At 44.9% G+C, this 25,447-nt stretch overlaps 8 protein-coding genes across 8 annotated transcripts; 6 read left to right on the top strand and 2 right to left on the bottom strand.

The window, feature by feature from the left end:
• Positions 1–1,368: 1,368 nt before the first annotated feature.
• N7469_006038 (bZIP transcription factor) lies at positions 1,369–2,433 on the top strand (the record flags this gene model as incomplete). The annotated part of the gene is made up of 3 exons (XM_056644956.1): positions 1,369–1,536; positions 1,640–2,199; positions 2,281–2,433. Exons 1-3 carry the CDS (start codon positions 1,374–1,376, stop codon positions 2,431–2,433), a joined length of 876 nt encoding a protein of 291 aa, XP_056500194.1. The 5' UTR covers positions 1,369–1,373.
• A 1,476-nt stretch (positions 2,434–3,909) lies between these two features.
• On the top strand, positions 3,910–4,200 carry N7469_006037 (uncharacterized protein; the record flags this gene model as incomplete). Its single annotated transcript, XM_056644955.1, has 1 exon — positions 3,910–4,200. The coding sequence occupies one exon, from the start codon at positions 3,910–3,912 to the stop codon at positions 4,198–4,200; it is 291 nt and encodes a 96-aa protein (XP_056500193.1).
• A 3,369-nt stretch (positions 4,201–7,569) lies between these two features.
• On the bottom strand, positions 7,570–8,716 carry N7469_006036 (uncharacterized protein; the record flags this gene model as incomplete). The annotated part of the gene is made up of 4 exons (XM_056644954.1): positions 7,570–7,833; positions 7,894–8,220; positions 8,272–8,553; positions 8,627–8,716. The coding sequence occupies 4 exons, from the start codon at positions 8,714–8,716 to the stop codon at positions 7,570–7,572; spliced, it is 963 nt and encodes a 320-aa protein (XP_056500192.1).
• A 3,780-nt stretch (positions 8,717–12,496) lies between these two features.
• Positions 12,497–15,579, top strand: N7469_006035 (putative urease; the record flags this gene model as incomplete). Its single annotated transcript, XM_056644953.1, has 11 exons — positions 12,497–12,517; positions 12,571–12,657; positions 12,705–12,731; positions 12,788–13,165; positions 13,226–14,010; positions 14,059–14,274; positions 14,340–15,015; positions 15,071–15,087; positions 15,136–15,178; positions 15,236–15,418; positions 15,499–15,579. The coding sequence occupies 11 exons, from the start codon at positions 12,497–12,499 to the stop codon at positions 15,577–15,579; spliced, it is 2,514 nt and encodes an 837-aa protein (XP_056500191.1).
• A 412-nt stretch (positions 15,580–15,991) lies between these two features.
• N7469_006034 (GMC family oxidoreductase) lies at positions 15,992–17,877 on the bottom strand (the record flags this gene model as incomplete). Its single annotated transcript, XM_056644952.1, has 3 exons — positions 15,992–16,075; positions 16,126–16,289; positions 16,341–17,877. The coding sequence occupies 3 exons, from the start codon at positions 17,875–17,877 to the stop codon at positions 15,992–15,994; spliced, it is 1,785 nt and encodes a 594-aa protein (XP_056500190.1).
• Positions 17,878–20,702: 2,825 nt separating this feature from the next.
• Positions 20,703–21,334, top strand: N7469_006033 (uncharacterized protein; the record flags this gene model as incomplete). Its single annotated transcript, XM_056644951.1, has 3 exons — positions 20,703–20,821; positions 20,884–21,012; positions 21,064–21,334. The coding sequence occupies 3 exons, from the start codon at positions 20,703–20,705 to the stop codon at positions 21,332–21,334; spliced, it is 519 nt and encodes a 172-aa protein (XP_056500189.1).
• Positions 21,335–21,917: 583 nt separating this feature from the next.
• Positions 21,918–23,374, top strand: N7469_006032 (uncharacterized protein; the record flags this gene model as incomplete). The annotated part of the gene is made up of 4 exons (XM_056644950.1): positions 21,918–21,998; positions 22,052–22,294; positions 22,356–22,728; positions 22,797–23,374. 4 exons carry the CDS (start codon positions 21,918–21,920, stop codon positions 23,372–23,374), a joined length of 1,275 nt encoding a protein of 424 aa, XP_056500188.1.
• Positions 23,375–24,237: 863 nt separating this feature from the next.
• N7469_006031 (uncharacterized protein) lies at positions 24,238–25,353 on the top strand (the record flags this gene model as incomplete). Its single annotated transcript, XM_056644949.1, has 1 exon — positions 24,238–25,353. The coding sequence occupies one exon, from the start codon at positions 24,238–24,240 to the stop codon at positions 25,351–25,353; it is 1,116 nt and encodes a 371-aa protein (XP_056500187.1).
• Between the last annotated feature and the right edge of the window lie 94 nt (positions 25,354–25,447).

Below are 25,447 nucleotides of genomic sequence, written 5' to 3'. Positions count from 1 at the left end.
GCGACAACGATAACGACATCCCCCGAAGTCAAGCTAATCCGGGCGAGGATTAGGGTTGGTTCCGCGGGTGCGGTTTCATACGAACAGCCCAATGATGCACCCGCTTGAAGCGACCTGCCTAGAAGCTAAAGGAATCGGGAATCATTAGGCGACAAGCTGCCCCTCCCTGTATCCTTTGTTGTGTCAGTGCTGAGTGGGGGCGATTTCATAAGTCTCCATACTGCTGCACTTCGAAGAGTGATTCTCTTTCGTCTCAGAAAGAAAATGACTGGTCGTACACATTTACCACATTCGAAATCTCTCTAAATAGCTTTTGTACCCCACCGGTCGGACTTCGGGTATGGGGATCACCGTACGGGTCAGATCTTTAACCCTCTAGTCCGTTGCCAAGGGCCAAAACGTGGCAGAACGGATCTTTCAACTGCTACACCCACGCGAGTCTGTACGCATTCCCCCCTTTGACATCCCTCCCTGTTCGTATCGCGTCTCAGGCCAGTCAGGATCATATGAACGTTGTCCACTCCGGTCTAGATACGACTTTTTTTTTTTACCGTAGCTTTTTCACCCTCGTACAACATCTAAGAATACGAATGGCGTACAACCCAGGTTTTTTATTTATTAATAATGATTAGTATCATTATTCTGCGCATTCACCCCTTCATTTGTAATCGTGTTCTGTCTCCTGGGATTCTTGGGGGCTTGTCCTGGGACTACCAGTGGTCAAGTTGAGAAGGGTTAGTGGGCAACGTGCATACTCCATCACTAGGGCTAATTATGAGTTGCCTTAAGACATGGCAACATACTAAGTACTCCGTACATATGTATCTCGATGGGTCAATACCAACCCTCTATGTACTTAAGTAGTAAAAATCGCGAGCAGTACTCTGTATATAATCGCGTAATTGGTATTCAGCTTGGTCGTAATTAAGTCGTCGCCCCGTACAGCCTGTCTTGGAAAAAACGGGGGAATCAGATTGGGTGGCCCAAAGACCCAGTCGAGGCTGAACCGGAATGATCCATGCCCGCGCCTTTCCGTATGGAATTTCTTTTTCTTTTTTTTCTTTTCTTTTTTTCTTTTTCCTTTTTCCTTTTTTTTTTTTTTGAGCTGGATTTATTTTGAATTTGAATTTACCATTCTAGTACACATGGCACCGGGCACGGGCCTGGGTTATTTACGGGGCTTAGCAGTATGCAAGGCCCACGGAGCTGATCTACCCAGTGGAACGGGCTTAATGAGCCCCATTTCCGAGTCCGAGTATATAATCAATCTAAACGCCGTCTCTCCCCTCATTTATGATTATCTAGGGCCTTCTTGATCATCATCTACGTGCTACGTAGTTTTCTACTACTTCGACTATCTTACACGTTCAGTCATGAACCGCTCTACTTACGACGCCCGTTCGGGCTCTCGTTCTTCCAACCACAGCAACAGTAGCGCCTTCAGTCCCAACGCAAACCCTAACGAAGACTGGACAAAGATTTCGGATCTGGCAGAACGCCGTCGTATCCAGAATCGTATTGCTCAGCGCAACTATCGTAAGTTCACATTGTTTACCCAGTCATCTCTGTATGAGTTATACCTCGATGGCATATCTCCAGTTCTTTTACCCCGGAGATGTACTAATAGACAGACTTCCAGGCAAGAAGCTGAAACGCCGTCTTGAGGATCTTGAAAGACGTGCTGCTACTTCCGCATCTCCAGAGCAGTCTCATGCAGAGCCAGTGCCTCCAAAGACAACAACTAAACCCCGTTCTAAACAGCGCGCAAACAACAAATCCGGAGAGGTAAAATCACAACAACAGTCTTTGCGTACCCCGGCTCCATCAGAGAGGCCGTCTTACGAATACTACGGCACTCCCGATGAGCGAACAATGTTTGCGCAACAATGCACTCGCCAACTTTCTGCTTCTCCACCTCCAGTTTTCTCATATCCCCCGATCCCAACATACGACACCTACAGACAACCCTATAACCAGCTGCCAATATACCATAACGTACCCAATACCTACAGCGAACTGTCTTTCCATGCAAACTATAACGAACCAATGAACTCTGTTGTTCCGATGATGCCAGAAACTGCAATGGGCGTTCCGCGGAAATCTTACGAGGAGGAGATGATCAGTCCTTTCAGTATGAGCTATGCCTCGATGGCAGGCATCGATCTCTGCGCACAACCACAACATGACCACGGCCTTCCGGTACATTTTCCTCGCTGAATTTCTTTCTTTCATTGTCATAACTCGCAACGACAGCGAGCTAATATCTCGGTTTGCTTGTAGATGCCTTCGCTTTCCTACAGTTATACAGATGACCAGCGCACGGCGTCAACTTCCCCGGAAGCCTCTATCTTCACATTCCCCCCAACACCAGAGTCTCCACCATGTTCGCCACGCTCTATGCCTGGACTGTTCGAGTACGATCTGCGGACATAAAAGGTATCAGCCATGCATCAGTATTGGCTGGTCTTTTAGGGGCCAGGCGACGCGTAAACTCCCGATTACAGTCACCTTGGTATATCAGGAGAAAAAGGAACTACCCGCTTTTTTTTTACAGAACCTGATCATCTGGCCATCAAAGAATGATCTACCGAGTTTGGAACGGGACGGGAATTGTCCACCATGTTTTCTCTTCTGGATGTCTCCATTCTTCTCTCTACGTGCCCCCACTTTTGGAACTATGTACGGGGACTTTCTCTTCTCTTTTCTTTTGTATTATGTTGAGTCCTAGCTTGGGACATGTGTGACGAGCGAGCATCATCTTGGCGTTTTATTACAGTTATACTTGATATTTTACTCTGATGCCCTTTACGATTTTTGTATTGGAATAAGCCTGGTGTTGGGCGTGGGAAATGGGATCAATTCACCGACAGGACACGACGTCGGCATCATTTTGATTCTTGGTGCGGAAACTATAGGGAATATGGGTCAACTAGAATTACCAATGCAGCATCCCCTCTTTTGCATTTTTTTCTCTAATATTTTTCCTTTTTTTTCTTGTCATTTCTAGGCAAATGACCTTGTCACAGGGCTATTTCAAAGACATCCAGCCTAATTTCGAACAGTCGACTCCAGTCAATAACGTTTCGATCTTCAATCACAATTGGCTATCAAAATGGGGACGTAAACTCCGCTTGGCCCCCAAATACTGGAGTCCACTTTTATAACCAAACAGGGTAGAAAGCTGCGGTATTTTAAGGCGTCCCGGCGTCACGCACAAAAGCCACGGCCCCCAGAGCCTTGGGTGGCACTAGGTAACGAGGAGCACTTAATACCTGATCGACCAAGCAGATAGCATGATTTTCTTTCCAAATCAAGAGGCCGCAACGGCGATGAAACAGCGACGATCAAGCAGTGCCAAATGGTTTCGGTAATCATGAACGTATTGCTGCTAGTGTGCAGGGATAATTCTTAAATCGGTATGCTCGATGCTCAAACTCGATCGACCCATCGCCCCCAGCTTAAGTCTGCAGCTTCTTTACATACAGTTAGTATTTTTGCTAGCCCCGCTGTCTATCTAAAGAGTGTGGAGCACACTGCGTAAATGCGAAGCACGCCAATCCGAAGTACCTATGCCCTATTTAGTCTATACGAAGTGCAGAGTAGCGAGGATTTTAGCTGAAGTCTTGTTAAAGTAGATGCATCGGGGTTATCATAAAGCATAAAAATCCCAGAAAACTAATATATTACGATACAGCCAGTATCTCGCTCTGGTGGTGGCGGCGGCCAACAAACAAACAAGATCGAAAAGTCATGCGGTTACAATTGCTCCCGAACCATCAAAGGTACTGTTTGTTGCAGAATGTGTTGGGGACGATGACTACTGTAATTCATACTGTAGACCACTCATCATTTACCTTATTTGATACATTCTTCTGAAGCTCAAAAGCAAAATTAGTGATCTTCCGATAAATGGGTCTTCGAGGACCCATCTTCCCCCGTGTCCTTATCCCCTTATCTCCTAGAGAGATTTCGGGCACAAGAGCCAAACCCCGAAAGATGTCCGCGAATGATGCAATTCGCGAGACCCCCCGGGCTTTTGGCCACTTCGTCGGGTCACGACAGGCATTAGCATTGTCATCGTGGGTTATTTGGCACCTGCCTGAAAGCATCAAGGTGTACCTTGTTCTAGATGACAACGTGCTGCGCCTCCTCGTTGTCGACTGGGGAGGGGAGAAGGAAGAGGAACCACCCCTCTCCTGATGTGATGCTGCCGGGCACCTGCACGCTGCACTCACATACACTATGGCTAACACCCTTTTGTCACCAACTCGGCACGCAAAGTCGCCGGATTGGCGATGTTCTGGCGGGTCCAAGTCACCCTGCACAAAGAGCCGCCTGCCTCTGGATCTCGTTCGCTGGCGCCCATCACAGGGCGGCCGCTAGGCAATCGCCGCGTAGTCTAGGCAATGAAAACGATGGCAAAAGCCAGGTGGAGTTTGATGGTCGGTGCGTCCATCCAGAACGCTGGACTGTGATCTTAGCCCAGACCGGGGGGGGGGTTGGCAAGGACGATACTCTTTTGGTATAGGATTGTGGGAATTTCCCAGATTCCCAGGAGTCTGGATAGAAATGGGGATAGAGCCACTGAGGGGCTACCCCCAAAACAGATGGACTCGGTTTATCTCCGTGTATTGATAGTCCCGGCCGCATCGAGTACACTGGCCTAAAGAAGGTTTTGGCTTCTCAGGGCTGAGATGTACCCTAGACCCTGACAGATCAATGACTATGTACTTACGGGCCCATCCAGTTTCCAGCCACTGGGTAGGAAACTCTTTGAATTGCGGGAAGAGTTCGTGGATAAAGGACTAAAAGCAGACCATTAATTGGATCCTCATTTTGGACCCGCTTCTTGCCGTCATGCACGTTTGGAGAAAGCTGCTTTTTCTAGTTTGGGTTAGCGTGCAGGATTGTCTATTGCTCGTTAAGTTCTCCTGCTGCAATTGTACTAGTCTATGTATACAAGTCGGTCTCGGCATAGTAGTCGTTGAGAAGAGGTTTGCAACTGAGTCATGAAGGTCTTTCATGAGACCACTCTGCTAGTCCCTATTTCTCTAGGGCATTGGAAAATCGTTTGAGGTAGAGAGAGGAGCGATTGACCCGCACTAATCTTATCGCACGTACCAGCGATGGAGATTGTAGTCATTCTTGCCGAGAAAGTGAGCTGTTGCAGAATTCCGGAGTTTATTTCCATAATATGATAGCCTATACTGGGCGACGATTCGACACATGCTCTTCATTAGAGAAGTGGGTGAATAAAAAGATTGGTATTTTGGAATATCCGTATTGGAAATCTGCATGTGCAAGACAAACCTCGAGAGTTTAATCTATTTCAGGACGCGGGGTCTCACTAGTATCACCATTGAAGCGTAGATCAAGGAGTTAAGTCTACGAAGGGCATGGTACGTACTACTTCACTTACGAAGAATAGGGGACTAACGCAGGGCAGGTTCTGAAGAATCCTTCGAGCTCGGGACTCCTTAATCTGCGTACCAAATGTCAAAAGATGAGTATTCAATAACAAACTGGTCTGCGCCATGTCAAACGAAAGAAATGGACGATCAGGCCAACCACAACTTGGGGGCCATGTCGTCAATATTTTCAAGCAAGATCAGGATCGGTGCCCACAGATACCGAAATCCCGAAATTTCTGACGAATCTGTCAAGGCTGTGTTCTGTTGGAGATTCCACCGTGATGACGAGATAGGGCTAGTTTCGAGTTAAAAGGGAGAGGTCAAAAATAGGGGCAAAGTCCAGCGCGGGGGGCGGTTTGTTTTCCTGGGACCAGTAAGGTGCTATTTTCAATAAAGTCAACGGTCAAAGGGATCGGAAGGAGACCGAAACGTTTGATTTATCCTTTCGAATCATATTAAGCACTTTGTGACTGAGTCAAATTAAGTTGCCCCACTGGCCCTAGGGTACTCAATGATGAATCATGATTTATGGAGATAGTTCGGCATAGACCGCTGACTATCGCCAATATGGAGTATAATGAGTCTATGCAGTAGTGAGAAGCGCTAAGTCTGAGACCATCTCTAGTACGGAGTATTCAAAAAAAGAAAAAGCAGGTCTCCTGAACTTACTCCGTGCAGTGAAAACTCCACCTGGATTTTCACTCGTGACTGCGGAGAATTTTTTTTATCACTGACCTATCATTGCCCTAGATGGCTAGTATCCTATTCTTCAATGAATTTGGCCCCAAACTAGTTCCGTTCCGTCAGGCGGGCCTGTCCGACCAAATTGTACATAGTACGCTGTCCAGGATTTGTTTTTGTTTGTGGTATTTTACTTTCTTTGTTCACTTGATGCGCTGTGGTATGATCCCGAGCCCACTTCAATGGTCTCTGTAGGAAGGATTTCCTGGATCGTAGATAGCAACTCAAACGATCGGCCTCGTACATATGAAAACCGGATCTATTTTTCCTATCCAGGATTGAGTTTAATTACACCGTAAGACCTGTTTGCTATGTAGTCAGTAACTATACAAAACAAAAGGTAGTCTACCTAGAACCTATTACTTGCTCAATTAATATCAACCAGCAAATTGGTCAACAAAAGAACGCCCAATTATTTGAAAATGTCCATGTGATGAGCTCAGGTTACACAGCTTGAGATCTCGATCCTTATATTTCCAACATGACCAATTCAACAATGCAAAGGCACCAAAAAGTCCATACTTTGATCGAGATTTCTCTTTCTTCAGTCTGCCAGGTAGTCTGGTGACATGAAGATTCATTGACGGGAAGACCTTGGAAAAGGCAAGGATTGCCTTTTGCCAGGGTGTGACGAGTGTGTGCTTTCTCGGGGAGTTAGACACAATGAATCATTCATTATAGTGGTGGTAAATCCTTCCAGTCGAGTGAAATGACAGGGATAGTGATAGTCCCTCTTTGTAATATCACCCGAATTTGCTCGAAGCCTCAATGAGCAGGTACAGACGTGCACGAGCTGTCGTGGGACATCAAGGTTGGACGAAAGCGAATGGTGCATTGATGTTGTCGGCGTCGCCGAAGTCAGGCACTATTAGAGTGCAACTAATATGTCTATGGAATGTCAAGCAGAGGCGGCTGAATAACCTTCTGCCTTGATCTTTTATTTTCCGCAATTTTGATTCGCATATCCCGGGTTGGCATATCGTGTGGTTTTAGTATACCCAATTGCATATTCGGCTGCTGCCCAGCAAATCCCAAGTACATCAAGAGTAGTACACGCAAAGTACAAGTTCCAATGTGCCAACAACCAGGTAGTCATGTCATACTAGAAAACTGTGCGAAAGCTTCCTTCAATGAATCATACTACTGCATTTATGGTCATTCTCCAAATCCCAAAGGACTAGTGCCGTTGGCTTCGGGTTCTTTGATCATCGCACTCATAATCATAGGGCTTGGTTTGAAGACAAAGAAAGTCGAGTCTATGTATTGTAGTCCTCAAGTGCTGAGAAGACCATCAAGAACTCATCCAAATCCCTGTCATTTATATTGTTCCACCCGATGGCGGTATTCGACCTTTTAAACTTCAAACAGGACTCAAGGTCAGATTTTGGATTATATTTGACAATAAGCCAAGACGCGGTTATGAATACACTTTTCTCCCTTTTCCAGCCAGTAACTCCTCAAAGAAGTCACGGAAGGTTGTTGGCTGGAAGTCCGGATAGAGCTCTCTAGTGTTAATATAACCCAAATAGTCGGCATAGCTGGGACTGTTGTCCTGGCGCACATACTTGCTATGCTGATATTGGGCTATATAAAGGGCGGTGCGCTTTATAGGATTGCGAGGATCTTGGGTAAGGGCAGCTTTAGTTTGCTCGACGCTGGCTTCGATATCTTGGTTTGATAGCTAGAGATCGGCTTGCATTAGATCGCGTAAAAGTAACATATGTAGACGGGGCTGACTTACACAAGTCGGTTCTAGCTTCTCTCCGGAAGTCTCTTCCGCGATATGGTATATTTCTTTTTCGGAAAGTGCCTCCCCAATTGTGTAGACATATCTGTTCAGAGTCCGGTCATCGAGTATGATACGTGCGACAAAACGCCCGACATCACGTAGATCGGTAAGAATATTACGGGCAGTCCCCTCCCCATGGATAGTGTTCAGTGGAAATATTTGGGCGTAATTCACTCTGCCAGATGGAAGGGTAGGAAAGGAAATTTGATACCAATACCCAACATCGATTACGGTATAAGGAATACCCAAGAACTTGATCGTGTTGTAGATTTCTTCTTTCTATTTTCTGTCAGCCAATTGGCCATTTCGGTTGCATGATGGTGTTCATACCTCATCACGAAGCAGCATAGCTCCCTTTGGAGGCGCGACCGTGATGAACGCACACGGAACGATTCTCTTGATATCTGCAAGTTTCGCAGCTTGAAGTAGCTTTTTCTGCTGGAGCAAGTCGTTGGGCCCAATAGCACTAATGAGAATATCGACACCAGTAAACGCAGACACAAGCTCGTTGAAATTGTCAAGATCTATGGACCATATCCTAATTCCCTGTTCTTGGAGCTTTTGGACCGATGGTTTTTTCGCAGAGGCAGGACGTACTAGAATCTCCACGTCCTGATCAAAGAAACGGGCGAATCAGATATCAGCCACGAGAGATGGTTGGTGCTAGGTGTCCCACTTGACTTACAAAGTTGCCAGATTCTTGCAGCCCATTCAAGATAGAGCTACCAGTCTCACCAGTAGCTCCAAGGAGCAGTACTTTCTGCTTGACAGTCATTGAGAGTATTTGAAAGAAGTGAAAGTTTTCCGACTCCGCCAAAGGGAAAAATGCGAGACTCCGAGAACTATTGGTCCCTTCATACAATAAGATAAATCTAATCTAAAGTACTTAACCTTCCAGTCTGTGCGAATCACCAAGAAATTTGGCGTTCAACTGATTGATTTTTAAGCCAGGACGGGCGTGCTTCGGTCCGTCCAACTTCCGAGCCACTCCACGGGAACTATGCATCCGATCAGCCGTAAAATTTAGTCTTGATGCACCAGTAGAATGCTTCGTCGCGGAGTTGGCCCCGCAGTCTGGTAGCGCACATATAAGATGGAAAGTGAGGCATAGTGAAAGATTGTTCGTAACTGGTACATTGTCGCCTTTCAAATGCTATCCTGCTGCAAGACTCAGTGGATTAACGAAACATCAAGAACTTCCCAAGTGCTGCGTAGAAGACATCAGTAATGATCATAGAACCTGATCAAAATCGAAGCCAAAAGTTGGTTTTGATTCTAGGGATGTGTTTAGCGAAGGAAGACGCATGGTGGTACAGAGTAGTGTATAAAGTCGAGGATTTCTTAAGACCTTGGGAGGCGGGTGACTACCGACATTCAATATCGGCGTTTTTTCGTGGCTTCCATTCCGTCCACTCAACATAGAAGCGCGTTGTGATCAACATTGAGAAAAATGCGTCGCTTTGAACAGATTTGCGATGTCGTTGAATCTGCTGAGGAGTACCGTGTTGGAGACTATCACCTGGTCCACCTCGAGGACACTTTCCACCAGCAGTATCAGATCGTCGGAAAACTGGAATTGGTCAGTTTTCTACAGTTTGGCTTGCCAAAGACACAAAATTGTATTGGTTTAGCTCTTTTTCTATACAATTTCTATTATCATCAAACTTACACCTTTCTCTCTAGACTTCAAATATTTGTAATATTGAAGATTCTCAAGACTGATACCTCAAAAGACAGTTGAGAACTTTCTGTTCTTCTTTATCTATCCAAAAAAAATATACAAATTGTTTGGAAGAAACAATATTTTGCAATTATTGGATCATTTTGAGCAGAGAGAGCCTAATAATCTGTATCTTTGTTTTGTATTCCCAGTCATAATATCTGATGATAATACAATAACTGTTCGCGAAAAAAATATGCTACTTATATTATATTCGCGAGATTTCGAAGCAAATATTGCAAAGATTGAACTTCATTTACAATCAGAACTCTACTTATAGAAATATATATTCTGGGCGACAAAAAGTCTAAAATCAATACTGATTTTTGAATAGATCTCCAACCAGCCAATATATTATTCACTGTAAATTCCGATTCGTCAATCTAAGTATTATAGAAATCTGAATTTAGCTATATTTATTGGTGTTCTGAAGTTGAAGCTGATAATAGTGCACTGTGGTATCTGGTGAGTTTGCAATATTTCCGCAGGATCCTAGACAATGCAGTATTCTCAGATTTTATAATCAAGATTGATGATATAGAAGAAGATTTGAATCTCTGTTAGCAAATCAAAACTATCTATTATTGACTGTTATAATAGCTATATAGAATATATAGAATAATTTTCTTTCTGTGATATCAGTAGCTCTAAGAACACCGGAGTTACCCCGGCAATATTCGCGGAATTAGAAGATTGATATATAGATTTTAGAATATCTGATATAGTTGAGTCGATTTTGTTTTCTGGGTAACATAGGATCCTATCCAGAAAACAAAATCGACTCAAAGCTGTAATTGGCGTTAGTACTGTGGAACACTCTTCAGTAGTAGGCGAGGAATACATATACATGTGTGTCTACGGACCTGTCGATATATGAGTTAATAAAAAGGCGACAATGTTGGATTTTTTTGGGTGGCTTTCAATATCTGTCTCACGAGAGCATCGGGCTTGGTCGCGAGTATGAAATCGACTCGAAAAGGCATCGGATGGCTTTAATGCTGTATCCGAGCCACCATTATCTTGATTGGCTTTACTAGATGTTAGTCCATACCAAGACGTCATTCAGTTCATGCGGCAAATAACCTAGAGCAAAAAACAGACTTCACGGCGTTCGGGAGCCCGGCCTACGGCGAACATTACACGCCACCGGCTTGATGCCTTATTGATCAGGGCAGAGGTTCGCCGACAGAATTGCCTCAGCGATAAATACTAAGTAATGTTCACGTGTATACTTGCCTCTAGATTCTTGCATTCTTTAGTTTCTAACCGTAGCTTAAACCCAGAACTGCTATTTTCTCTGCTGAATATATTTGAGGGTAGAATATATTGACCACCTTTCTATATCAGCAGAGAATTGCATCAATTAAGTTGTACTTATCTAACCCTTGATTTAAGCAACAAATATGTAAGGAAACACAAGTCCAGTGATTCGAAATTTAATGGTGTAGATGAGGAATTCATATCATACTCCGAATTTCCATTGTGAAAGTCTATCCAGCCTTTCAAAATTGGCCGTATGGTAAAAGAATATTGAACCACAAGACAACATGAGGACTTCGCTGGCTGGAAAGTAGTCATTAACCGGCGGCGTCTATCGTTCGCCGTGCCACTCGTACGTCTGGCAGACGTATCGGCACCGGGAAAGAACATATCACTAGCCAGGTAGAAACAGATTAATTTATCTAATTCTGATATTAATAGGCCTGACGAATAATCATACTTGGCTACATGTCTTTCTGGAGCATGTTTCCTGGCGCCCAGTATATGCGCTCTGTTATCATAAGAGTGCCAACTAATTATGAAATGTCGCCTGGCCATAGGTTAGCGGCCTCAATTCTTATGAATATTTGATCCTGATCCTAATTCTTGCGTAGAGACACCTTCATTCTGTGTGATGCTCATCAAGCTCATCGCCTGAGGCCAGCCGTCATGCCGTTCATGTAGTAGCCCACCTTCAGAACAGCAACACTGTCTTAGGATGATAGGGATATTACAAATAAGTTGATTGAGATACTGACAGAGCAGGTAGGAAAAGATTTGGGATGGGCATAGCAAGACAATCCACTAGACTCTCCTTCTACATCTCACTCACCACATACGTAACCTTTTCCACTTCCGTTCATTTCAAGATACTAGTAGAGTCCAAAAAGCGGAGGTAAGAAAGAAAGAAAGAAAGAAAGAAAGAAAGAAAGAAAGAAAGAAAGAAAGAAAGAGTAGATGAATCAAGTCTCTTACTTGATTTGTCTGACACTCTAAGATTACACGCCGAGTAGCCGTCGCGGCGATGCGAAGAATTACCGCAAACCGGATACATCCGAACCCTATAGCCTTGTAAGGCTGGTTCCTCGGCCAGCCGCGAACTTTGGCACGAACGGCCAACTGCCGGCACTGCCGCCAGATGCTGGTAAGATGTGGATGCATACAACCGCAAGAAGTTCCAACGGGCCAACAACATGTGCTAACGCCACACTAGTCCCTTCTATAGTCCCTCTCCGTGACCTCATTTCATCATTATCATGCTCCAATTCAACTCAGTCAATGGTGGAACTGCCGTACTGTACCGAGCCACATTTTCACGGCCGAGCGGCCGAGACCCATTCCAGAACACCATTGATTCTTCGCCCTTCAAAGAAAGCAAATTCCAGAGGAATTATGACGACCGCCGTGGTTTGGCCGCAATGACTGCTTCGATGTATCAATTGCGATAAGAAGGCCGAGGAAATCTATATATTCATCTCATCTTTCCAGGATAATACGATAATCGAACTTGAATAGTATTCAGAATATTCCAAGCAGAACAGGCAAGCCTACCGTCTCTCGAATAAGCTACGAACAATGCACTACACTCCGCGTGAGGTATACATTCCTTCGCTGCGCTTATGTTACTCAGGCTAACAAGGCTTTGAAAGGTCGAAAAACTTCTCTTCTCCCAGGCTGGTCGTCTTGCTCAGAGGCGACTGGCCAATGGCAAGAAGTTGAACCATCTAGAGGCTACTGTAAGTTCCAGCCTTCTGTTTTTGCTCTTATAGACTAACTCAGCCAGGCCCTCATTGCTACTGTTCTCCAAGAGGTGTGTTTGACCACCACGACGTCCCGTTATAATCCCTAGTTGCTAAACCTCGCCAGGTTATTCATGATGAGAGTCATTCAGTTTCTTATTTTATGGATCTCGGCAAAAGGATCCTGGGGCGACGACATGTATACCCATCTGTCGTCGGCACGCTTAAACAGATGCAAGTAGAAGGTACTTTTGAAACAGGAACGCACCTCATTACTATTCACCATCCGATCAGCACTGATGACGGTGACTTCGAAATGGCTCTTTATGGAAGCTTTCTTCCGGTCCCTACGGTGGACTCCTTCCCTGCGATTAATGAGGAAGACTTCCACCCTCTGGCAATGCCAGGTGCAATTTGTCCGGCGGAGTCGGGTAATATCATCCTGAACCCAGAACGCCCAAGGGTCACGGTGACTGTTATCAACAAGGGAACTCGGGCAGTTTATGTGAGTCATGTAATTCGAAACTCAGGCAGGTTCCCAGTATTAATCCGAAATCACCTTTAGATTGGCTCGCACTTCCACTTCATGGAGACAAACCCTGACCTCGAATTTGACCGCAAAAAGACCTATGGCTACCATCTCGATATACCTGCCGGGGAATTTCTTTGCTTTGAACCTAATCAACAGAAAGATGTCACTCTCGTCCAGATTGGCGGTTCGAAGTTCATTCAAGGTGGGAGTGGACACGCTAAAGGACCCCTTGATCCCAGTCGTTCTGCCAAGATCTTACAATCGCTTCAGCAAGCTGGATATCGACATTCACCTGGGGAGACAACTGAAAATGGCAAACCTGAGCCTTGCTCGGTTGATCGGGAGAAGTATGCCTCTTTGTACGGGCCGACTACTGGAGACGTTGTCCGCCTTGGATCGACAGACCTCTGGATCAAGATCGAGAAGGATCACACGGTATATGGTGATGAGTGCACAGTGGGATGTGGCAAGACTCTTCGCGATGGAATGGGTACTGCAAGTGGCAGAGCCGACTCCGAATGTCTCGATTTGGTTATTATCAATGCAGTCATCATCGACTGGACCGGTATTTTCAAGGCCGATCTAGGTGTCAAGGATGGTTGCATCGTGGCAATCGGCAAGGCCGGTAATCCAGCGACAATGGACGGAGTTTCTGATCAAATGGTAGTTGGATCAAACACGGACATCATTGATGCTGGTGGGAAAATTGTCACTGCTGGTGGAATCGACACTCATGTCCACAACATTTGTCCCCAGCAAGCGAATGAAGCGATTTCATCTGGGATCACCACCCTATTTGGAGGAGGTACAGGCCCAAGGTTAGTTCATCAGTCCTAACAGCGCTACTCAGGAGCTAATCGCTGTAGTTCGTCTTCCACGGCAGTCAATGGGACTGCAAGTAAGAGGTACATCAAACAGATGATGCAGGCATGCGATCAGCTGCCGCTAAATTTTGGACTTGTTGGCAAGGGGAGTGACTCCGAGAAGATCGGCCTTCAGGATCAGATCAATGCAGGGGTTATTGCACTTAAGCTGCATGAAGACTTTGGCTGCACGCCATCGACAATTGATAACTGTCTAGAGTGAGTTACTTGAAAGTTTCAAATTTTTAGCTTGATCGTGGAATCATACTGAACCCAATTTGCAGCATTTGCGAAGAGCAGGATATCCAATGTCATATCCATACCGACGGTCTTAATGAAGCCGGCTTCCTCGAACACACTGCGGGGATCTTCAAGGGCCGTAGCATTCATGTATATCACGTCGAAGGTGCAGGCGGAGGCCATGCCCCCGATGTGATCAAACTAGTGGAATATCCCAATGTGCTTCCCAGTAGCACAACACCTACCATGCCGTTCACAATAAACACAATCGACGAGCACATTGATATGGCTGCCAACTGTCATCGACTTTCGAAGGACCACCCCGATAGTGTCTCCTTTTTAAAGAATCGCATAAGAGAAGAGACCATCTCTGCGGAGGACATTTTGCATGATATTGGGGCAATCAGCATTATGTCTTCTGATTCTCAGGCCATGGGAAGGTCCGCTGAGGTTTTGACAAGTACTTGGAAGGCCGCCCATAAGAACAAAGTCCAGAGGGGATCACTTCCCGAAGACGAGGGAACTGGAGCGGACAACTACCGTGTCAAGCGTTATATTAGTAAATATACGATCAACCCTGCACTCACTCAGGGAATCAGCCATGTCATAGGTAGCGTTGAAGCTGGAAAGTTGGCTGACTTAGTGATCTGGGATCCATCGGAATTCGGCACGAAGCCTTTCCAAGTTCTGAAAAAGGGCTTTATTACTTGGGCACAAATGGTACGTATTCCCTCACCAAATTGTCGCTTGGTAGTTTGCTAATATAATATGACAGGGTGATCCCAATGGAGCGTAAGACTTTCAATATTTATTTAATGCGCAAGTGCTAATATTCTATAGTGTCGCTGATATAGAACCTTTGATCGGCCGACCAATGTATGGTGTAAGTATACTTTCTCCCTGCATTTTTTTTGCTCAAATTCTAACATCTAATTCCAAGGCACTCCATCCCGAGTCAAGTGTGGTGTTTGTATCGCAAGCAAGCGCTGCGAAGGATGGCGACGTCCACTCTTACAAGCTCAGAAAGCAGATTGAGGTTGTAAAGAACTGTCGTACAGTAACCAAGCACGATCTCAAGTACAACAACGCTACCCCGAAGATTGAAGTTGACCTCAAAACTCTGGTATGTCATCTGAAGCTGCGTGGATGCGTGTGCAGTATATCTTAGGATAGGCTCTGGATATGTTCACTAATTTTCTGAAGGTTGTCACTTGTAATGGAATGGAGCTCAAGTCTGAGCCTGCGAAGTCACTCCCTCTAACAAGACAGAGTTTCCTTTACTAGCGGGTTCTTTGGACATCTCCTGTGCTAAATGCCAATTCAATTTCGAATTTGCCATAGATTTACTCTTTGAGGCAATATTTAGAACTACTACCTAGTAGAGTACTTACCCTGACTATAAGCACTTTTTCCAGGCTGACTATGAGTAATACCTGTTGCATGGTTCAACTGATACTTTGACAAATCCTTCGAAGATTGCTTTGATTCGAAGCTCTATTTGATTACTGGGATCAGTAGCTGTATAAAAAAATTATATGGCCTAATTCTAGTTGCTAAAGCTGTATGTTCTATTAACGAAATACTAACGACCAATCAAAGTTTATCAACTCGGAGCAATTCTCATAGTTCCGCTTTCTCCAAGCTCCAATGAAGCTACCACCATCCGTTGGGAGTTTGAGATCCAGCGAACTGGTCCTTAGAGTTTGCTCGGGACAGAGGATGCAGTAGTACTCTTAGCCTCATACAGGTCTTTATGAGCAGCCTTGATGATATCCGCAGCCTAGATAATCTGTTAGATTGATTCTGATAATTTCGACATCTGTAACTAACCTTCTCGCCAATCATATATACCGAGTTCTGAATTCGGCAATCGGGAATGACGGGAATGACAGAGGCATCCGCGATCCGAAGGTTTTTAATTCCATGAACGCGGAGCTTTGGATCGACAACACCTTGGTGAATGCTTTTCGACAGACGAGCAGTACCGCAAGGATCTGGATTGATATTAGCTTATGAATCATGAACGGGTCACTAAAATCACTTACGGAATCCAGTCTGGCTACGGTCCAGAACAGCTCTCTTCATCTCTTCGTCCGACTGGAGAGGCATTTTCCAAGGATACTCGCTAAGAACAATGTCCTTGAACCCGTCACCTTTCGTGAGAACATCGTAGGTCCAGCGAACACCTTCGCGCATAGCAAGAATATCCAAGTCATTTCCGAAGAAATTCAGGTTGATGTTGGGTTGCACTTGGGGATTGATGCTGTTCAATGTCACTTGGCCCTCTGAGAGAGGTCGGAGGAGATCTACAATGACAGTCATGTAACTACCCTTTTCGGGGACGGGGTAGTGCCATTGGAACGCAGTGCTGAACATGCCAACGAAATCCAGCTCGAAATGAGGCTGACCTGCTGGACCAAAGGGATCGAGGCCGCCATTTGCCGCCTTTGCTTCGCGGTAGGCTGGATACTTCTCGAGACGCTCGTCGATACGTGGAAATCCGACAAGTTCTAGGAGCCCAGAGCTAAGAGGGCCTGTTTTGTTACGGCCATAGCTTGTGATGGCTGAGTCGTTGAGAGCGCCAGGTCGAAGTAGATGGTCATCAAGACCGAATCTGTCTTTGATCTGTAGCACAAATGGAACAATTGGGTGGTCCAGAAGATGCTGGCCAACATGAGGGGAATCAACAATAGTTTCGATCCCGTGTTGGGTCAGTTCGGCATTCGGACCGATACCACTAAGCATCAACAGCTTGGGGGTTTCAAAGACACCTTGAGACAGGATGACCTCCCGAGTGGCATAGACATTAATTTCCGTGTCTAGGCTTGAGCTAATCACAGTGACACCGGAGCAGACTCCGGTGGCAGGATTGACAATCAAGCGCTTCGATTGGACTCCATAGAGGATTGTCACATTTGGTTTGTCTTTCAGGTAAAGGAAACTGCCCTGGCGCTGGCCCTGGTAAATAGTATCTACACAATGAGTGAGACCTTTCATTTCGCCAGAGAAGATATCCTCATTCAGAGGGTGGCCCTTGGAAACCCATGCTTGGGTAAGGGCATCACGGAAAGGCTTTGTCTCTGGAAGGAGCTCTGCGTGCGAGATCTGAACAGGGCCACCAGTTCCAATCTTGCTCAGTTCAGCAGGGTAGAGCTTCTCATCATCGTGGTATGTTGCACACTTGCGCAGATAGTCCACGCAGTTATCCCAATTCCAATCATGACCACCAAAGGCCTCCCAGTCATCAAACGTAGGCTTAGATCCGGGGATCCAAGTGAAGTAGTTCGCGCAGGAGCTGCCACCCAGAGCTTTTCCACGAGTATTAGGTTTTTCGATGCGCTCATAGTCGTCACGCTTGATCATCGTGGTTTTGTAAGCCCAGTCATATTTACTGCCCCGCAAGTTGAAGGCTTTAGCAGGAGTAGTGATCTCGTCTATCTGGTCCGGATTTGGGATACCAGCTTCAACGACCAGGACTCGAACGTCGGGGTTCTCGGCCAAGCGACCTGCAACAGCATTGCCAGCCGTGCCACCACCCACGACGATGAAGTCGTATTCAGAGCCGTTAGACACAAAGGCCATTGCTGATAGGAAAATTTAGGGAGGTAGAAAGATAGAGGTGGATGTTTGAATGAATTGAATTAATCGAGGTGGTGAATTAGAACCTGATGCGATATTTCCTTCGCTTTATACCCCATTCCCAGGCTCGACCTGTCGCTCTGTGTCATGATAAAGAAGCTACCCTCTACCATGAAGTTGTTGCCGGTATCCGAGACGCAAAATCTGCCACCGAGTAAATGCCGTGTCGATTTGGAGCGTTGACATCATGGCTTGTAGATTTGTGTGATGTTTCGTGTTGGGGAGGTTTCCAGCTGGCGTTGAACAGCGCAGGAGGCTGCTTATTTTTTACCCCTCATGAGGGGGAAATGGCTTCTCCTCACCACCAGTACCCACCGTCAATCAAATCGGACTTCTAGAAGATCCCGACAATGTTCTATTGCCGTTCAAGTAAGGCCGGAAGGGTCTTTAGTTATAAACATTAAACATATTCTTTATTTTATTACGCGATCAGAAGATACTTTTATTCCATCGCAATCTTGTAGGGGCTCACTGCTTTGAACGGCAAGCATTATGGTGTATCTTCTACTTTTCTAGAGAGCTATTTTTAGAAATTCCCCGTGATAATGCCAATAAATGACTGCATCCTCCTTATGATCACAAAAACAATCTGAAATCTTTGAATGCAGATATTGGATCTGAAGCGTTTTCGTGGCTAGTGTAAGCCGGGTAAATTCGTAAAGATCTGTTCATACAACCATTTTCTTAGCTCCAAAAGCTAAATTCTGGGACCTAAAGATTCTCCCCTCACTGTTTACAATTTTACTAATTATCATATGGAAGAAATATTTACTCCGCGAGTGTTGAGCGGAATGGATTCATAACTCAATCAATTTGCTGGGGTAAACCTTGATACGGGATATTCTCGGTTGAAAATCGGCATTCTGCCCGAAGCCGCCGACTGGCACACTGGGATGATTCGGCGGTGCCCAGGACGTTCAATCAAACATATATGTCTAAGACTGGCCTGTGAGCCGAATATCTGGCCCGTCTGGAATCGTTCATATCATGTTTTTGTCTTTGAACTTTTGGTAGCCAGAGAATGTATTTTGGCCATAAATCCCTCGCCGGACGTTGTCGGTGGCTTGCTGACCGGCTTTTGTTTGTCTATATTTATGACAGCTCGGTCTAGGGCTGCAGATTGAATAATTTTACACTTATCAGAATGTTCCATTAAGGGTATTTACGTCACAGCTGTAGCCGTTTTTGGCTTAACCTTTCAAGCGAAACGCCGAAACGTCTGCATGGGAATTGCTACAACAATGATCTGTTCGAGTCCAGCCTCTATACGACGATGGGACATGTTCAATTTAGGAGCCTGCTTCGGGCCTTTATTTTTGCTCTTCGTTCGTCATTCTGGAAGAACAGTGTCTGGCATTTTGTTTGGTTTCGCCTTTTTTGTATTTCATTTCTAACTTTCTTCTTCTTCTTTTTTTTGGTGTTTCCTTTGCGCTTCGCGAAAGAATCTTGATATTATTGGCAGAGACCCGGGACGATAACCATGTCCAATTTGACTCTGGATATCCACCGGTTAGATCTCTTTACTTAATGTATAAGTCGAATGACTTGAAGTCATCTTGATATTAAGTTGCATCTACTACTACAGTAGCTTCTTCTTTGGTCATGATCATTGAGTGCACACTACCAAACACCGAGAGCCCAACCGAACGCAAGAGTGAAATATCTAAGTTACGCTCCCTGGAGCTTGGAAGCCTTGCTAATTATGTACACTAACTTCCTTGCATGCAATCCTTCGTAGGCATTGATTCGAAAACTGAAGCCCCCCTGGCTACTATGTTCATGATCATGTCCTGCCTGTCTGTGACGAGAGCTAGTTTCTCAGGGCTCCATAATTTATATGCATGAGCTTTTCTAAAAGAATGCTACATCATTCCAGTGGTTTATCATGAAAGATAATTACAAACTCACCGCTGGCAAGGATAAGAAAGTTATCTAAGGCTCCTCACGCGGTTACGATCGGATTATACTCTGTGCAATTTCAGTGAAAGTCAGCCATATTTCTCCATTCTATAGGACTATTGAGCCCATTGTTCATAGAGTGATCTTAATTTTGAGCCATGTAAGTTCCCGATAACACAAGCTTTACTTGGCTTACATATACTATGGATTCAGATGCAATCTGACCCGTATGAATACTAAAAGCAAGTTTGCCTTTTCTGTTCGGGATCATTTCGAGGAGCCCTCCTCGGCCAATGCGTCTCAAATTCGTTTTGGGGGCTGTGTTTGGTTGAACTGGGGGATTTCTCCGACTGCGAATACAGCGATGGGCGAACTTCTGAAGCCAAGCAGACAGACCATCTTGGCGAGATATGCCAAGGTCAAAATGCACCCATAGATGTTTAGATTCAGGTACGGTAGACACAATAAGCGTCCCCAAGGTTCCCAATAATTCTGGGCATGCGGCATACTCCGAAATTCATACAAGAATACTCGACTTCATTGAGGATCATTCTATGTTCTTCAATTGATATTTCATGGGAATTACATCCAAAAAGATGCCAATGAGTCTTGACACTCTTGGGCTTTTGATCTGACTCCTATATCATTTTGATATTGAAAGAAAGCATTATCAAAGTTCATGAAAATCCCGCGGATGCCAAGTCATTGGATCTTCTTGGCGGTAATATGGATGTTAGTAGTATGAAACGGTCTGAAATCAGGTCATCTGTGAGATATATAAGATGAGGCAGCCCCAAGCATGGATTGACTTGAACTTCTCACAAGTGCCACAACTGAAAAAAGGGATTCAATTTCTAGACATCATCACCATGAAATTCTCTCTTCTTGCCATGATTGCCCTGGCCTCTGGTGCCATTTCCCAGACAACTGAGGATCCCGGCCCTTCACCTACTGCTTCTGTGGGCTGTGAGCCACACGGAGATCACTGGTACGGAAAATTTTCTGATATTACATTTCTCTAAAGCCTTATCTCACATTGATCGTATACAGGCATTGCGACGGCCCAGCATCCGCAACCGCAGCTATTTCTTCCTCCAGCGAAGCCACCACAACAAGCGCAACGCCTACCGTTCCTAGCCCGACCGAGTCTGTGGGATGCGAGCCGCACGGTGACCACTGGTAAGGCCTACTTTATTCTATCTTAATGTGACTCGCCGCTGATTATATTAGGCATTGTGATGGGCCAGCATCCGCCGCCGCAACGGCTTCCTCCTCCGGCAAGGAGACTACTGCAAGTGAAACCCCGACTTCTCCCAGTCCAACCGAATCAGTGGGTTGTGAGCCTCACGGTGATCATTGGCACTGCGATGGTCCAGCCGAGACCGGTACAGAAACTGCTTCAGGGTCAGAGGCCACTGAAACTGGAGGTGCCGGTATTTTGAGCGTCAATCTGGCCCCCGTTTTTGGTCTGGCGATGGGCGCTGTAGCTCTCTGTATCTAAGACACTTCCAAAGTTACAGCTTTGGCCTTTTTGGCCGAAGCTTATATTTCTAACTTGATGTCGAGAACCTCTATCTCAGAATTTCTCGATTAGTACTCAGCAGTCGTGATATCGCGAATTGATGTATACTATTCACCGATAGCTATTGTTCTTTTCATTTCCATACTGTAGTCAAACAATTCTACTCGAATTCAATAAAGCCCACCGACTACTAAAAAGTACGTTTTGCTGTGTCATATAATGTATTTGCACTTGTACTAGACCCTGGTAATTACCATGAAGTTCACGAGGAAGCTGGAAGACTACTCCTAGAACGATAGCAAAGGGACTTTCGCTTCACGCCCATCATCCACCCTTGTAGAGACCTCATCCAGTCCAAGGAGAGGTGTAGTATCACCTAGCGCCAAATTTCCGGAAATTTTCTGACCTACCCGAGATCTTCCCATCCGGGTCTGTCTATGTAGACCCTCGCTCCCACTCTTGGCGAGACCCTGGGCCCTCTTGGCATGAGGACCCCGGGGAAGCCAAGAGTTCCGAGAGCAATATAATCAATATTGCACCTCTCATTCGATGATTAGACAAAATGTATTTCAGGTTTTGTATAGCAGGGCTCTTCATCCTGGTTTCTCTCGTACTCGGCGAGTCCACCAATCCCGTTGCTGAGGTTTGATAGGCTCCCAATTATTAGGAAATTACAATTATATCTAATGCGAGCAGAGTATACTACCAGAATTCGTTGGAAATGCCACTTCATCCGGTGAGCAAAATTCACGACATGAAGAAGAATATGCAAAATTACAAGCAAGGCTCGATGGTGGAGGCCGAGCGCTGGACGGAAATCACCCACGCCAGCGACTATTAACTGCTTTATATGGATTCAGCCGATACAAAGAGCGACACCTCACAGAGGTTCAGCGGTGGCGGTCCTTATACAAAAATGTATCGAAGAAGCAAAAAGTGGTTTGTGTGATATTAGACCTTCAGAGCTGCAGAAACGGTGATACTAATTTTTTCCATTTAGACAATCGAATCGGCTGTCAAATACACCAACAAATTGAACACAGTAGAGCATCTCATCGAAAATAATGACGAGCTTGCCCTTGAAATTGTTCAGACAGGGTTGCATTTCTATGGGATATCTCAATCTGAGTTGGATAAGTACGTCGCAGATCAGGAACGAGATGGCAAAAAAGCCGATCGAACGAGTATCGCGCAGGCCATGAAGCATTTTGTGCGCGACTGGGCTGAAGAAGGGAAAGAAGAACGTGACGAGTCTTTCACTTGTATCTTGAGCCAATTGAACGATATGGAGACATCAACAACATCGCCATTAAATGTCTTAGTTCCTGGAGGAGGGGTTGGACGATTAGCACACGAAATTGCCCGGTTGAATGGTATGTTTCTATATTCTTTCCAGCATTTTGAAGAACACAATTTAACTTGAACGGTTCCTGAGTCTCAGGCTTCCATGTTACAATGAACGAGTGGTCAATGTACATGAATTTAGTGTACCGACAGCTCACACAAAAAGCAACGACCTCGAATTCGAAATCGTATCACCCTTGGCTTGATTGGTGGTCACATCATCTCACCACATCCGATATGCAACGATCCGTCTCCTTTCCAGATTCTGATATCGATGCATCGTCGGTCCTTCTTGTTGAGGGCGACTTTACAACTGTATTCAACGGTGAAGATGGGAAATATGATGTGATCGTAACACTCTTCTTCATTGATACCGCACGCAACCTTTTAACCTATCTTGAAACCGTCCACCGATTATTACGACCTGGTGGAACGTGGCTCAACTTAGGACCGTTGCTGTATGGCACGGCACCATTTCTCCAATTATCCCTGGATGAGATAATATCTCTAGCAGAAGCAGTGGGATTCAGATTCAAGGACCCTGGTGATGTATGTGGCGATTTATCCTTGGCCGATATTCTTGTTCGGGGAAAAGAGGTGCAATATGGAAAAAATGTACGAGGCTTGAATAAAAATGGGTATCTTGCGCAGAGCTGGCGAGCTGTCAAGATCTAGGGATTTAAATATCAAAAATTGGGCTTCTGGGAGGCTATCGTGATTTGAAATCTTGGATATTACTGTAGTCGATTGTTTGTTTCCAATGTTGGCCATTCTGAAAGTAAGAATATTAATAACCTTAGAGTTTCGACTGTATCAAGCGGTCTCTGTTTCAGCCGTGGTCACTCGGTAGATGGCTTGAATTGGCCAAGGCACAGCAGGAAAAAAGGGACATAGTTTGTCGAAAGCCAAACTTAACACTTAATGCCGTCCTCGTGGAAATTTCTTAGAATAGCAAATAAGTTTGATCCTTTGCATTATGTGCGCATTGACTTGAGAAGTTTCATACAAAGATTCATCGTGGACTTTGTCGAAGCTGAGGTCACTTGATCTACATTTAGGGTCTTCTCATTCATATTTTGGCGTCCTTCTTTTACTATTTTCATCCCTGCTGACACTAACGGATACTAACGACGTAATTAATTCTGTAGATGCGGCATCATTGAAGAATGCCACTATTTTCAATTACTTTGTCGAGGACGTTCTTCATTCATGGATTCTCCTTTGTCGCGCAACGTTCTTTTATTATCCTCTTACGCGAATTTAGGCGGTTCTTTGATGAGCTGAGATGTTTAAATTCTCGTCCCTCGATCAACGGACAATTTACTGAATATCAGAAAATACTATTCATCAAATCCTCGAAGTCCGAGTTAAACACGCAACCTTCAAGTTCAACAAATCCACCTCCCCGGCTCATTTTTTATGCCCATGAATCGATAACTACCAGTAACTACTACTAGACTGGTAAAAAACGCTAGTGTACAATAACTCACTAGCGAAAACCACCATAACCTACTAAAAGAATGTGCACTTTGATTACAATGTCTGAAATACGCAGATTCGTTGATGAATCCGAATTCCTTAAAGTGAGAGCATCTATCGTGCTCACCCTCAATCAATGGTCCCATCCACTTATGAAGACAGGTCACTTTCGTGAATTTATGGCGAATCAAATTCGCGCTATGGCGATTGTAATTGACGAGTTCGCTCTACTATATGATCAGAGTCTTACCGGCCCTTGTTTCATGGAACGATGTTACCGTCTAGCACACGTCCTGACTATGATAAGCACATTAGTAGAAGTATTAAACAATATATTTATGCGAGCCCGAGTTTTTGCCTTGAACATGTTCAATGTATTCGCAGATCAGATCGGGAGACTCACGCTACATGGATATGATTATTCAGATGAGCACGCCATGATAATGGCTGAGAAAGCCAAGTCGGAGACTCATTTCTTTGATGGAAGATACAGTGATGCTGACTGTGAAGCAATTCGGAACAAATTGGAGGAATTATGGAACTACCTTCATTGGTTCAAACCAGATTGCCGGTGTCATAACTGCGAGTGGGAATTTGAGCTTAAGAATGAATTGGATCGTAGGTTCGAGCAGAATATGATCACTTCCGAACGCTTGATAGCCGAATCTTTGAGAATCGAACCTTTCCAACCCGAACGATCCCAACCCGCACCTTTCCAAACTGATCCTTTGGAGATCGACCCTTTCGACGACCCTTTCAACTTCGGGCCTTTCAGAATCGAATCTGGGGAACCTCAGCGTCACAGTATCGAACCTTTCCAAACTGAAGCTTCGGGAAGCCAATCAATGAATACCGAACCTTTAGTAACCCAAAATTTCAATATTGAGGCTTTCATCGAGTCTTTGAAATTCGAAGGAGCAGAGCTTCACAATTTGCCATATATCAAGACTGAGCCTATAGAACCTGGACTTGACAATACCCCATACATCAAAACTGAACCTATGGAAGCTGAACTTTACAATAGTTCATATATTAAACGCGAACTTATCGAAACAGAGACTTACAATAGCCCATATATCAAAGCTGAATCTTTCCAAGGTGAATCTCCGAGAATCAAAACTGAACCTGTGGAAACTGATCTTTACAATACCCCGTTCATCAAATCCGAGCCCTGAACATGGCTCTTGTTATAACCCTGATCTGATTACTATTAAGAATTGTCGATCTATACTTGTCTTATTAAGTTTGAGCTTTATATTTTATCTTAAC

The sequence above is a fragment of the Penicillium citrinum genome (assembly GCF_028827155.1).
Source record: "Penicillium citrinum strain IBT 23319 chromosome Unknown utg000005l:1.0-1900146.0:1.0-1900348.0, whole genome shotgun sequence".
Lineage (NCBI taxonomy): Eukaryota > Fungi > Ascomycota > Eurotiomycetes > Eurotiales > Aspergillaceae > Penicillium > Penicillium citrinum.
This window is presented reverse-complemented; position numbering and strand designations above follow the sequence as displayed.